The following is a 15008-nucleotide window of genomic DNA, read 5'->3' on the forward strand; positions in this document are numbered from 1 at the left end:
TACTCTCAGATAGATGGGGTCGATGGGCTTTAGCGGAATGTGTGTTCTCTGGGGAGCTATTTACTGTGTGTTCGGTGTACGGTTCAACAGCCGATGACCCAGAGGTACTAGTGTTTTTGGATAATGAGTTAGCTAAATGGCCTACTCCACTTATAGTATGTGGTGATTTAATTATTAATGGGCTTGGCAGACTCTGGGAAATCACCGGCGACAAATACGTAGGAAGCAAAATAAAGGTTTTTAAGGCACTTACTAATATGGTTAATAATCATGGACTTGAAGATTTATGGAATCACTTAAATACTAATGACCACAATAGTACCTTTTTCTCTGCCCCACACAATGCGGTTTTCCGACTCGATTATTTTTTTGTTTCACACTCATTAGCACACCGGGTTAGAATAGAGAAACTCCCAATGATATTATCAGATCACAACCCTCTCGCTCTCACTTTGGTTTTTACTAAAGGAGATTGGGGTGAGCGGACTTGGACCTTCAAAAGAGGGATTTTAACAGATCCTGAATATGTCTCTCATATGAAGGGGTAGATTAAGGCTTTTTTTTAATATAAATAGACACAGTGTTAGTGCAGGAGTAGTGTGGGACGCTTTTAAAGCAGGTGTTAGAGGGGAGACTCTCAGTTTTAGTTTCAGCAGAAAAGGGAGGTGCAACGTGAAGAAACGCTCTATAAAAACTTAGCCAGGATTGAAGAGGAGCTGGCTATAGCGGCAAATACAGGCTCAGTAATTAATGATATTTTGCATCGACTTGCTTGGGCTAAGGGAGAAATTGGAGAACGAGCTGCTGTAAAGGTATCGGAATGTTTTTTAGCAAAAAAAGAGCATTGCCATGAATTTAGCAAGCGGGTAGGTCATACACTGGCAGTTAGACTTCGACAAAGGTGTGCCGCAAGCGAGATAAATGAGATTAATGATGAGCCTGGAAATCTAGTCACAGATCCCTCTGGGATCCAGGAACTGTTTCAACAATTTTATCATCGACTATACGGTGAGCAATCAGGACTCGCAGAATTCATCTCAGGATTACCTCAATAGTATACCTTTGCAGAGCATTGAAATAGAGGATAGTGAAAAGCTGGAGGTAATTCTGACGCAGGATGAGATTTATTGCGTGCTGAGAAATTTCCTTTCTGGCAAGGCCACCGGACCTGATCAGATTCCTCTGGAGTTCTATAAGGTCTTTCTGGACGAAATTGAACCTGACCTGGTTGAAACGATACATTGCGCACAACCAGGGAGCTCGGTTCCCGTCTCTTGGGCAGGCGCTGATATTATAATATTTTTTAAAAAAGGAAAGACGCCCCGGGAGCCGGGATCATACCAGCCAATCACGCTTATAAATAGTGATGCTAAAAAAAATTCAAAAGCCCTGGCGACTAGATTAAATACTATTATAGTGAAAACCATCCATCCGTGCCAGCATGGGTTCATACCCGGAAGGGGGACTACTCAGCATGCGCGGCGTGTAATAACCCTGTTTGACGCAGCGGAAATCTCAGGGATCCCTATGGCTTTGCTACTTCTGGACGCAGAAAAAACCTTTGATAGGGTCTCCTGGGATTATTTATGGGAGGCATTGAAATGGTTTGGAATTGGTCAGGGGTTTATTAAAGCCATTCAAGCTATGTATAATGTACCAACAGCTCGTTTAAGAATAAATGGGAAATATACTACATATTTTGAGATCAAGCGGGGCACCCGGCACGGTTGCCCTTGCTCACCCCTGTTATTCGCCATATACATAGACCCTTTAATGCGGCTACTAGAGGCTTGTCGTGAAATTGAGCCAATAATTTTTCACAGCATTGTAACAAAAGTTATCGCATACGTGGTTGATGTCGCCTTAGTTACCCCCAATTCATTAGCAGCAATAGTGGCTGTTGAGGAAATTGCTTTAACATTTGGTAGGATTTCTGGATACGCCCTAAATAAGCAGAAGACCCAGATAGTCACTAATCGGGGGATTAGCCTCTCCGATCCATGGGTGATAGACTCAGCGGTTTATCTGGGTATTTCTATATCCCCTGATCTGAATGTTTTGGTGGCAATAAATATCGATCCTAAAATCCGGTAGGCTAAAAACATTTTGATGAATTTCACAATTTGTACTTGTCTTTTGTTGGCCGCCGTAACGTGGTTAAAATGGTATTTTTACCGAAAAATAGTCTATTTATTCAGGGCCATTGCTTTAGAATTTGGGAAGCAATGGTTTGTTGCATTAGACAGGCTGGTTAATCGATTCGTCTGGGCACATGGTAAAACAAGGAGGGCCTTATGTTATATGACACTGCCTTCTGTAAGAGGTGGCTGGGCGCTTCCAGACATTAAATACTATTATTGGGCTGCGGCTCTCCAATATATGTGGGTGTTGTTTGGTGGGCAATCAGAAGATCCAAGTGCCGAGGATAGGATGCCAGATGTTTACAGGTTATTGGCGGGTGAGGATGCAACGGACTGTTAAAAACTATGCTGGCTGACCTTGAGAAGAAGACGGGTTTGGGTAGAACAAACTTTTATACCCAGCTGTTTGGCAAACCCACGCTGCCAGAAATCTTTTCCGATCAGATTATGGCAAAGTGGGCAGGGCGTGGCCTTGCGAAAGTGGGGGATTTAATGAGCTCTGAGGGAATGTTTCAATTCAAGGATATCCAGGACAAATTTGGGATAAGCTCTAAGAATTTCTTTAAATATCTCCAGATCAGAAGCTTCCTAGGTAAAAAGCTGGGTGGGCTCAACAGCTTTGGTAAAACTAAAGTCATAGATGTTATAAGAAACAGCAAGGGCTGCACTTTAAAAGAAATGTATTGTGAACTTACTTCACTTGAGCACGATGACTTAGAAAAGCATGGTGAAAAATGGAAAGACAGGGTGGGCACTGATTCGGATAATTTCCTTGAGTCTCTAGAGCTGGGGCAGACAGTTCTATGTTCTGCTGGGATTCAGGCTCAGCATTACAAGACAATCTTCTCACTCTATTATACCCCGGCAAAGATAGCACAGTGGGGAGGACAGGTGGGAACTAGGTGTTCACGGTGCAACCTAACAAATGCCGACTTAGTACATATGTTCTCCACCTGTCCGCGGCTTGATCCAATAAAATCTTCAAATATGGCTTTTGTGAACACACCTTGGGTCTTAAAGTTAAGCTAAGCCCAACCCTAATTTTTCTCGGGGTTGATAACAGCCAGGGGCAAATCCTGCATTATCGCTTTCTGTTTCTTGCTATGGCAGTTTTCCAAATTTGTGTTGCTGCAGCCTGGCTTGATCAAGTCGCCCCAACCTTTCAACTTTGGCTAGCTAGGCTACTAGCGATGTTTAACTTGGAGAGGGTAATTTACAAAAGGAGGGGTAAAATAGGTAACATTTTGGGTAAACGTATCTGGGACCCTATCTATAATTGGAAGGAATCGCAAATTCATATTGGGCCCTAGACTTTCGAAAAATTATTGACATATAATTTTTGTTGTGGTGCTTTCCCTCTGTTAATATACTTGCTTGCCAGAATTGTATCTTAAAGGATATTTGTTAGAGTTCCTTTTCAACTGTGGATAATTCTTAGCTTTCTGATTTGATCAGATTTTTTTTCCCTTTCCCTTCCCTCAGAGTTTACCTAAATTGTATGTCAGCAAAAATTTTATTTTGAAATATCGGATGTTAAAAAAATGGAACTATTAATCCTCATATGCGAAAGAATTGTATATGTATGATTGGTTCTATTTATTAAATTAAAAAAAATTGCAATTAAAAAAAAAGGTATTCAAGGTGAATGCATATAAATAAGAGAAACTCAATCTGTCTTTCCCTGCTGTATGTGAGAAACATCTGAGGGAGAGCTGTCCCATGAAATGGGCAAAAAAAACAATTCAATAGTACCTAGGAATTAAAATCACCAATTCAGTTGACACCTGGACCAAGGCTAACTTGTCTAGACTCAAGGTGCAAATTATTGACGACTTAACAAGATGAAAGGGGCAATATATCTTGTGGCTAGGGAGAATCAATGTGGCGAAAATGAATATACTTTCCCGGCTGCTATATGTTTTTCAAACTATTCCCACAGCCATAACTAACAATGAGCTACAATACCTGCAAAACCACATTGTTAAATATGTTTGGGACGGAGAAAGAGTGTGACTCAATAAAGGTATACTGGCGGCTCCACTAGAAAAAGGAGTCTTGTCTTAGCACGTCCAGACATCTCCAAATATTATTGAGTGGCCCACCCCCGCATTTTCATAGAATGTCGATCTGTTGACTGGGTGTGAGTGTTTGATTGGTTCTGATGCTCCGTCCATCACCACCCCCTTTTGTACCGCTTTGTCCGCCATAAGTTGGCAGGGTATGCTCAGACGTGAGTCCCTTGCTCACTTTGCCACTGGATTCAAGCAAGCCTGGCTGAAGACGGCAGAAATGCCAGAAACCGGTCCTAGGAAGCTTGTTTCCGGTCCAGGGAAGGCATGGCTTGGCAGTTCGGGCTGGACTGTTCCCATGAGGCACAGGGTCAGACTTATTTGCATATGGCCATGTCTGAACTGGGGTGGCAGAGTGGGCTAAAGAACGGTGATGGATCAAACCCAGATCTGTTGACTGGGTGTGAGTGTTTGATTGGTTCTGATGCTCCGTCTATCACCACCCCCTTTTGTACCGCTTTTTATGGACCAGGCAGTAGCGGGCAGAGATGTATGGGCCCAGCCCTAGATACTCACACCTCAATAACTTAGATCGCTCTATGCATCTGCAGTCACCAAAACAACATTGGAACATGGGGCGACGCAATTACTGCACAAGGTCTCTCCGCACCTGTTGCACCACACACACCAATCCATGCAAATCCTAGCCTCACTCCAGGTCTCCACAATGGTGGGTTTCAGAACTGGAAAAAAGGGAGGTGCCTTACGATAAGGGACATGTTTCATAAGAACAAAATAGAGTCCTCCAATGATAGCAAGAAAAATGTTAAGCAGTCTGAAATGGAAAGACTGCAATACACATAAATACGTCATTGGGTCATGGAACCAGATATCAAAGCTGATGCAACTAGAACCCTCACCCAGTTTGAAGAACTGCTGGGCACCTATGATACCACAAAATTACTTATAGGAGCATTGTACAAAATCTTGACAACCAAAACGGTGGGGCCGCAGTGTGCCTATTGAGGGGCATGGGAAAGTGAGCTGGTGCATGCATATGGAGATAAAATGTGAACTACTGAATGGCAAGCAATAAGAGCCTGCAACATAGAGAGGCAGAGTATAAACTTCTTATGCAGTGGTATCTCATACCCTGCATACTCAAAACCATGTACCCATCCACCTCAGATTCTGCTGGCTTTGTGGAACAGACAAGAGCACCAATAAATTCACATCTGGTAGACCTGCCCGACGATTCAACAATTCTGGAAAGAAATCCTGAGTCACAGAGACTCTATACTGGGGGTGGCAGTTCCCAGAGAGCCTGCATCTCAGCTGCTTTCCATGGCAAGAGAGGGGGCAAGTTGTAATGGGGGGTGGAGGCAAGGCTCTTCTGGGACTTCTAGTTGCAGCCAAAAGGGTGACCATAGTGAACTTGAAAAAACAAATAGCACTACCAAAAGAGGTGTGGATACATAATCTGTGGCACACAATGTCCCTAAAGAAACTAACCTATAATCTGCTGGACAACAGTAAACAATCTGAGAAGATCTGGACCTGCAGCAGTACCTCACCTCTCTTCGATGACAAGGTCTATACCAAGTTATGCCCTCCACTGGGCCTGGCACCCAACTGATCACCAAGGGAAAATGACTAGACAGGGGTCGCATTGTGAGAGTGAGAAACGAATCCAATACGGCAAAGGATGTGGACAATAAGTAGCCCGAGAGTGTGGGATGTGGGGTAGAGGGAGGGGAAAGTGTTTTTTTTTTTGCCAGAAATACAATGTACAAGCGATAGGGGCACTGGGAAGTGACCGCTGGACATGGTGAGCTAATGTTATGTAGCATGATAAAGTGTCTAAGAAATATCAATAACATGTGTAACACAAAAAATAAAAAAAGTAGAAATTGGTATTCTGGGGTCTAGTGAATTGAGCCAATTCAGTCTCGGCTGCGACGTGGCTGTTGAAGGTTCCAGGCAGGTTTCAAAGGAGATGCTTCTTGCTTTTACAGACTGTGCATAATTGAACCTATTCACTGAAGCCACCAATGTGGACAATTGCGTTTATTTACTATGCTGTCGACTTTCCTCGTAGACATGTTTCCGAGGGTTGCAATGTTTGTGTTGCCATTCTCTCCTAGGAACAATGAGACAGCCGCTCTGCAAGATTTTTCAGTCAGCTTGCAGTGTTCCAGTTCTCTGTCTACGGTTTTAGGCACTCGTAAACTTCATGCTCACAAAGAAGTTAACAAGGAGTCGAACATTTTTAAACCTTTCCATCAGTTGTTAGGCCCAAGCTACTGTTCTTTTCTCCTAGCCATGATTAAATCCACCGTTAAGCGAACAGAATCCATGTGCATATAAATTAAAACATTTTAAAGCATGATTTAAATATTCAGATATAAATGATTCTGCCCGCCCACACATACTATTGCATCTTGTCTAAGTTTACACATTTGCTTCTGCAAAGCAGCTAATTGTAAGGTATGTTGTATTACATCTGGTATCGGTACAAGGTTAGCATCAAAGTGAGACACATCGATATACTGACTTCACAATGCTTTTTAGGTCACGGCTAGACAGTGCAGTCTCAAAGGGACTGTCGTTTCCCACATGTGTACTTAAATAAACAACATTTTTGGTTAGAAAAATATCTCATAGACATCAGGAACTTATTTTGGTACTTATTTTGTACCTATTTACATCTTGTATAGCACTTGCACACTATTTATTCACTTGGTCACTTGCACTGTGCGTTACACTTTTAGGAGCACCTGTTATGTTTGTTTTTCAAAACCAAAATCAATTCCTGATGTGTATAAGATATTTCTCTAACCAATAACTTTATTTAAGCAAATTTTTCTAATCAGTAAATTTCTTTTACGCAAGGCTTGTTAATTACTATTGCCGTGGAAGTCGAGAATTATACTCCCCCGTCCCACCCCTTCAGGACCATTTGTGTTTTTGATAAATTGCCTCACCCAGGTCCTAGGGTTTCTGGGTAGCCCCGTCATGTTTTGCAATTGAATGCAATATGTGGGCTTCAGTCTGCCCATAGGCTTCCCATTTGCTGGCTCCATGATCCCCCTCATATTCTTTCTACCCATTTATATGAACTATAATATATTTGTACACCCTCTGACATTGTTTTTAGGTCCAGACAGGTTTTATATAGTAGAAAGTCACTTCTGTACCATACCAAACTTACTTACACACTTAAAGTGTGTGCTGTTGGCTAAAATACATTAACATTGACAAAGCCAATAGCTCTCACATAGCTGAGACCTATTGGCTTTGCCAATGCTTGTTTGCAGATACTTCAACATTTGCCATGGTGCATATTTTTGTGCAGTATTTACGACCCACACTTTGGACAAAATTGCTAGTTCGATATTCAGATGTGCTTTACTTTGTCACAGTTTGTTTTTTCTTTGTATTGCTCACGTTGTCATGCTACTACAGCAATTTCTTGTTAACCCGTTGTCACGCCCTCCATTTTACAGTGAGTGTGCCATAGGCAGATAATATGCCTTTTTTTCTTTACACAGCGGTTTGGCACATTCTCGTTTGGGAATTACCGGCGGAAGCTGGCTTGCCAATGTGGTTGTCCCTTGAGCCATTCTTCTTTGTGGGGGGCCTTCTTGCAGACAATGCGTACTATGTCATGGGCCAGATTGGCCTTCTCCTTCCCAGGGTTTTTGGTGAATTAATTGGAGGCGGTAATACCTGTCCCAACCTAACATGCCTTTTATCCTCTGAGTTACTGTAAGTTTTTCCCAAATCAATATTGAGATGAAACAAGTTATTCCTAAAAAAGGAGATTATTTTTCTCAACTCATTCCCTCACAATATTTCAAGCATTTATTCTTTGGGTTCCTTGCGCCTGTATTTCCACCTGAACCTTTGCCTGTTTTACTTTCGCTTATTTCTCTACTCTCCAGTACTTTTCTATTCCCTGCCCTGCCTTTTCTGTATTATTGTTCACTCCAGCTTCCATAGCTTAACTTATCTCCATCTCACCTCTTTGCATCTTATGAGGTCAAGTCATCTCAACTTTCCAGAGCTTCTGTGGACTCTTTTTGGAGGTTTTTGTCCTTCTGGCTTTTTCCCCTCTCAGGTCTCCTTCTGGAAGCTACTATCTGTTAGTCACTTTTCGGTGTAAGCGACATTGTGGATAATGGAATAGTTCACCATTATGTCTGGCAGAGTGAATGTCCTCCAAACAGTACGTGGTGCAATATATCCGTGCCAAGACACGCTCCGCATGACGTAGCTCGGTTTACGGTGCTTGAAAGCTGTGGGTCATTAGGTGCTCGATGCTACAGGACTAACTGCGACCTTAAATGTTTAAGTGCTGGGGTCGCCATAAGTGTAAGGATACTGATTTATTAATTGCCACTGGCATTTTGGAGCTTAATTGCTGTAAAGGTTTTTGGACCATTATTACTTACTTCGACATTGAAATATTTTAATATAGAGCTCTGACATACTACACCTCATCTTGATATATGAGGAATTTGGATGCTTTTACTTCTATTTTGAATATAATTTGACTTTTGGCACGGATATATTGCACCTCGTACTGTTATATGAGCCCTGATGAAGTTCCCCCAGTGGAACGAAACGCGTTGGCTGACACAAATGTTTTATTATCAAAAATAATAAAAGGATACTTTTTCGGGCACGTTTGGAAGACATTCACTTTGTATCTTGGTGCACCTTCCCCTTTGGTATAAGGATTACATTTCTGGTCTCCAGTAGAGCTTAACTGCAGCAAGCTCTGGGAGTGACTGCACACGACTCTGAATGCTTATGAAAACTTGGGACCTGTGGTCAGCCGTTGGTGGTGTTGTTTTTGTTATTTCTATTATGTCTGGCAGACTAAGTCTGTGAAGACTAGGCCATTGAGGCCGAGAAATAGCGTAAGAAACTAAAATGGTAATCAAAACAATGACACACATTGCCTTTTAGAAAATCTGCTGAATTTAAGTTGCATGCATATATTTGGTGAACTTTTGAGACAGGCTTAAAGGTGCATGAGAGAGTTGGCACGTGGTACTTGCTTTAAACAGTTCCACCAGGGGTTTGAGTTTTGCACTCCTAACCTTGTAGTATAGTACAATTTGCGGATATGTAGACAAGGATAATTTTACCTTTGTTATGTTCAGTGGTAGGCCTTCTTTCTTTTCTTCATTGCTATACCTTGAAAATCCAAGCGGCTGGCATTGTATTGAAGAATGGGAGTGAAGGTTTAGTGGGTCAGGGCTTGAGAGAGACAGTTGGTGATTGCGCTATAGATAGCCTTAAACACCAATATCAGTAGTTTGTATAGAACTCTAGGGCATATTTACAAACCCCTCTCAAAAAAACCACAATGCCGCTTTCGTACAAGTTGTGGTGGCAATAGGGGCTTTGCCTTATTCACAAGGTGGCATTAAGCCACTTGTGAATAAGGCACCCTTTCACGCTATACGTATCGTGAAAGGGGTGGGCACTGGGTGTTGCAGTGGGCGTTCATCCGCAACACACATTAGATTTTGACACTGTCCCATATTTAAAAGGATGGCATAAATATAGGGCAGCGCCAAAATTAAGACCTGGAAAAAACAGGTCTTACCCTGCGTTGTTCAGCACAGATAGAAACAGCAAAACGACATTGATTGTTTATGTGCAGGAAGGGGTCTTGCACATAAACAATTAAAAGAAATGCCGATTTGCAACATCTATGTGTGCTGCATTAAGCAGCACACATAGAAGTTACAAAACGCAATTACGGATTGTTTATGTGCAGAAAGGGACACCGTATTCTTGTAAATAAGGTGTAGCCCTGCGTTTCAGAAGTGGCGGAGCATTTCGTTAAGCCAAGGAGGCTAACACCGCGCTCCGGCACTCCCTTGTACATATGCCCCTCCGTTTTTGGTGGCTAAACATCTTAGTTAGGGATTGCTCCATGAGTTCAAGACATTTATCCTATAATGTTCTTGTAATGAGGTTTAGTTATTCATCCAGAGGGGAGCTCCCATAGAAATATTTCATGCAATTATATGACAGTCCTTTCCATCAGGATCTCAATGCAGGTATGTGTAATGACTAATCAATAAAACGTTTATTATTCAAATATATTGAATTCTCAACATAGAGCTCTCATTTTCATTTGGAATTTGGGACTGAATATTTGAAACTAGATTGTTTACAGGGGATGGTGACTGTTTTTGAAATGACCGACAGTCTGTAGGTCTTCTAAGTGTGCCCCATTGCAACATGCCCTGTTCTATCAGAATTGCTGCATATTCTTTCTCAGCCACTTTAGCTAATAGCTGTCATTGACGCTCTCCTTTTTACAGGAACTCTCTGATAGAAAAAACTGCTGCTATCAGCCGCGGTATCGAAGAAATTCAAAAAGACATAAGTTATAAATGGGAAAAAATGAAGAAAAATGTGCATAAGAAGGAGCAAGAGGAGCAAGAGCATCTGGAACTGGAGAATATACAGAACTAGAGCTGGCCCAAATCTTCTATCTCAGTGGGAGAGGCGCACATAGCAGCGGTGTCTTTGCCAGTCATTCTTCTCATCCTCACAGTAAAATGAGTGAAACTGATTTCGTTTCTATCACCAGACTACAATTTTTAGCATTTGGAAGCATAAACACAAGAAGAAGAATGGAGAAGAGCATGAAACATCTTAGAAACACTCAAAGAGAGACTTTGACAAACCTCTAGATTGATCATCTGATATTTCAGGCATGCCATGTTTAGGGCTTCTGAGTCACCCTTTTTGAAAACAAAATACAATCTGAAATTGCATTTTACAAGAACATGTGCGCAAAAATTAGCTATGGAAGTTTAATAATCAGTTTATGACCACAAATATTAATATATCTACATTGATGAATGCAACTTTAAAAACTACACTGTGAGCAATTGTGCTATTATTAGCAACTATTGGTTGCTGTGGAGTGGGCCATACATCTGGAATAAAGCTAGACATTGCATAATGATACACATGCCTATTTATGTGCTTTTCGTACTAGTTCTGAGGGAGTAAATAGGAAAAAATGATAAATTGTTGTGGCTTACCAGAAATAGCAAGAGTGAACAAGTGTGAACAGATGAAGGAGAGGGACCACTCAGCCCCCCTCCCCAAACTGAATTCGGCAATGTGTCCCTGGGTGCCCTGGCACCAAGTCTGCTATTAGACAGTGGGGGCTCCGCAGTCCCAGCCCGCTCCCCGTTTCCTGCGTGTGACTGCATTGCTGTCACATGCAGGGAGCTGCTAGAAATGCAGTATTTTCATCTCTTTCCCTGCCCATATGTCTGTGGGCTGGGAAAGAGATGAAAACTCTGCTTCCATCAAGTGGGAGCAGTTTGACAGCTCTGTTTTTGCTTTTGCTTTGAACCACACAGCTATGTCCAAGGGATGGGCACCCTGGGACATATATGGCTCGAGGAGGCTGGCTGCACGACCCCCTTCCTTTGTTGTGCATGGGCCAGCCTGCGGGGAAGTGGTGCTCCACGGAGCCGTATATGGCCCGGGAGGGGGCTGCTCGACCAACATCCCTATTTTTTCAAAAGCGATTGGGCCCGGGGAGGTGGTGGTCCCCAGGGCTGGGGGTCCGCGCAGACCCCCTCCATTTTGATTTATTTAGCCCTGGGGAGGGGAAGGTCCCCGGGACTTTTAAAAGCCCTAGGAGAGTGGTCTGTGAATCTTTCCTCCTTTTTTTAAATACAGCCCTGCGGAGATGGTGGTCCCTGGCACCCCGGGGGGGCTGTGCGGCCCCCCTCTATATGTTTATAGAGCACCGGGTAGGTGGTGGTCCCCGTGGCATAAATAGGCCTTAGGAAGAGGGCCATGTGTGCCCCTGTCCTTTTTTTTTAATAAACATTGGCACGTCCCCCGGGATCTGGCTCACCCGGGGCTTGATTAAAAGCAAGCACGGGATACAGCACTTGTTTTTGTTTTCAATTTTTGCCGCAGATTTTTTGTATATTCAAGTTGTTGCCGCAAGAGTTTTTTTAAATGCTTTTTTGCCCTGGCAAGGTCCCTCTATGATACCATGATCAAGGTTAGGAGATTAGGGGTTACGTACCCTGCCCACCTTTTTTTCAGCATTCTTTTTCAGCCAAGATGGCTGCTATCACTTCCTGGTTGAAGTATTGGCAGCCAAACAGAGCTCTGCAGATTTCTGCGCAAGCTTGTCACTATTCGCAAAGTCTTTGTGGTCATAGATATAAAAATTGGGATTTTCTTAAATTCTTTGACAACTACTCAGCTGATTTACATCAAATAACAAAAAGCACAATCTTTGGAACAAAATCTAGCTTTCTGCCAAATTTGGTGTAATACCGTCCAGCGGTTTAGGCTGCAAGACTTTTTATTTTTAGAACATTTCGTGAAGATTCGTCAAACGGCGCCAAAGTTATAGGCAGGCAATTCCAAAAACATTTTTCCTAAGGAAACATGCTCCTAACTATAACTACCTACTGGCGACTGCCATTAGGTAATATGTATATGTGTATATGTATATATATATTCACTGAAAAAACCATAGGTTTCACACACGTTATAGTTAGGAATTAGCATTTAAAAAACCTTGCAAGTTCACTTAAAAAACCATAGGTTTCACACATGTTATAGTTAGCTGGGCATTTCCCTCGTAAAAAACCAATGAAATTCCCCCGTTATAGTTAGTGCAGGCAACTATAACTCACGCGACCGCAATCCGCTGCTGATGACGTCAGATATTACATCACTGTATTTAGACACTTATTTACCCATGTCCTCTTCCATTCATCTTTAGCTATACATATTTGGCCCGTTTGGGTGGTGCGCGCAGGGTGCGCGCACTCGGCGATTTTACGAAAAAAAAATAAAAAAATGTTTTGCCCTTGGGGGTCCTTCTGGGACCCCCTGACCACGGCTAGGGGGTCAGGAACTGTCCACCCTGCCCCCTTTTCACGTTCTCCACATTTGTTTTTCACCCCCTCAGAGTGCGAGAGACAAAATGGCGGCCGACACTTCCTGGTTTCGACCGATTCGAATGTTTACTAAGCTCTAACAACCAATCAGAATTGCGCTCGTGCACGGCAAGGTGCGCGCACCCAGCGCGCACGCTGCGCGCGTACAGATATATATATTGATTTAAATGCTATTTTCTCTGGAAATACTGAGCAGATTTACACCAAACCTGCAAAAGGCACTTCATGGACCTTATGGCTACCTCTCTGCCAAATTTCACGTAATTCTGTTCAGCCATTCGGGCTGTAGCTGCGACTAAAGTCCCTATGGAAAAATCCATGGGGAAAACGCGTTTTGGGACCCCCCCTTTTTCTCGGCCCCCGCTTGACGAATCACCCCGAGACTTTCAGGGTAGGAGCGGAGCGGAGCGCCCCATTAGTTTTGAAAATTTCGCGAGGATTCGTCAATCGGCGCCAAAGTTATTCAAAATAGAATTTTGAGATTTCCTATGGAAACTCGGTCCTAACTATAACTATCTACTGGCGACCGCCAGTAGATAATATATATATATATATATATATATATATATATATATATATATATATATATATATATATATAACTACGTCACAAGAAAACAGAGAAATAAGGATGAAAAACAAGAAAAGGGGGCAGGGTACAGGCACCCTGACCCCCTAGGCCTGCTGATGGGCCAAAGAAAGCATTTTTCTAAAAAATCAGCCGAATTTGCACTCGGTGCGTGAATCCAGACAAAAAAAAATGCAGGCTCCCGCGTTATTTTTAAGGCCCCGGGTGGGCCAGGTCCCGGGGGCATACAGAAAATGTATAGCGGGGTCCCGTGGGGGTCCCCACAGTAACAGGGACCGCCATCTGTCTGGGGCGTCATTTATGTTTTGCAGGGGCACGCACCCCCCACACGCCCCAGGGACCACCACCTCCCTGGGGCACCAAGTATGCAAGTGTGGAGGTTCATTACGGGCCCCTGAGCCCTGGGGACAACCTCCTCCCAGGGGCACTAAGTATGCAAGTTTGGGGGTCCATTACAGGCCCCCGCAGCCCTGGGGACCGCTACCTCCCCGGGGCTTCTTTTATGTTTTGCGGGAGGGCACGCAGCTCAGGGTGCGTTTTAAGTAGAGGGATTAATTGTTATAGTTAGTTCAGCTAACTATAACTCGCGCACCCGCACCCGCAATGCACTGCTGATGATGTCACATATTACATCATTCATGACATGGTCAGCGACATCACTGATAACATCACTGATAACATCACTGATAACATCTCTGAAACACCCTGACCCCCTAGGCCTGCTCAGGGGGTCCCAAACAAGCATTTAAAAAAAAAAAGCCGAAATTTACGCTGGGGCCGCGAATCCTCCCAAACTCTTTTTAAAAAATGCAGCGAGGGCTCCCGCGCTTCATTTAATTGAGACCCCTGGTGGGCCAGGTCCCCGGGACATTGCCAAAAACCGCCACCTCCCCAGGGCTATGTTTATAATATGCGGGAGGGCATGTGGTCCTCCCGCAGCCCCGGGGACCGCCATCCCCGGGGCTTCTTTTTTAAATAAAAATTAAACTGTATGGGGGGCTCGAGTCCCCCCACATGCCCTGGGGACCTCCACCTCCCCGGGGCACTAATCATGTAAATTCGAGGGTCCGTAACGGACCCCCGAGCCCCGGGGACCACCACCTCCCCGGCGCTGTGCACTAGTTAGGAGGCGGCCCCCCTCCTGGAGCCCTCAATGGCCCTGGGGACTGCCACCCCCAGGGCCGGCTCCTGCAGCATCCCGGGGTGCCCACACCCGGGACACTGCTGTTTGCAATGACAGGGCGGGAGGGATCCATGCGGCTCCCGCCCTGTCATTGAAAACTCTGCTTTGG

At 43.8% G+C, this 15008-nt stretch overlaps 1 protein-coding gene across 1 annotated transcript in view; it reads left to right on the forward strand.

Annotated features, from left to right (window-relative positions):
* LOC146801699 (apovitellenin-1-like) overlaps positions 1–11152 on the forward strand; it is a 57873-nt gene extending 46721 nt beyond the window's left edge. The window contains exon 4 of the mRNA XM_085621161.1: positions 10498–11152. Within this exon, the coding sequence (XP_085477287.1) occupies positions 10498–10651 (154 nt within the window). The 3' untranslated portion in view covers positions 10652–11152. The remainder of the gene's footprint in view (positions 1–10497) is intronic.
* Positions 11153–15008: the final 3856 nt, after the last annotated feature.

This window comes from Triturus cristatus, chromosome 8, assembly GCF_964204655.1.
Source record: "Triturus cristatus chromosome 8, aTriCri1.1, whole genome shotgun sequence".
Classification (NCBI taxonomy): Eukaryota; Metazoa; Chordata; class Amphibia; order Caudata; family Salamandridae; genus Triturus; species Triturus cristatus.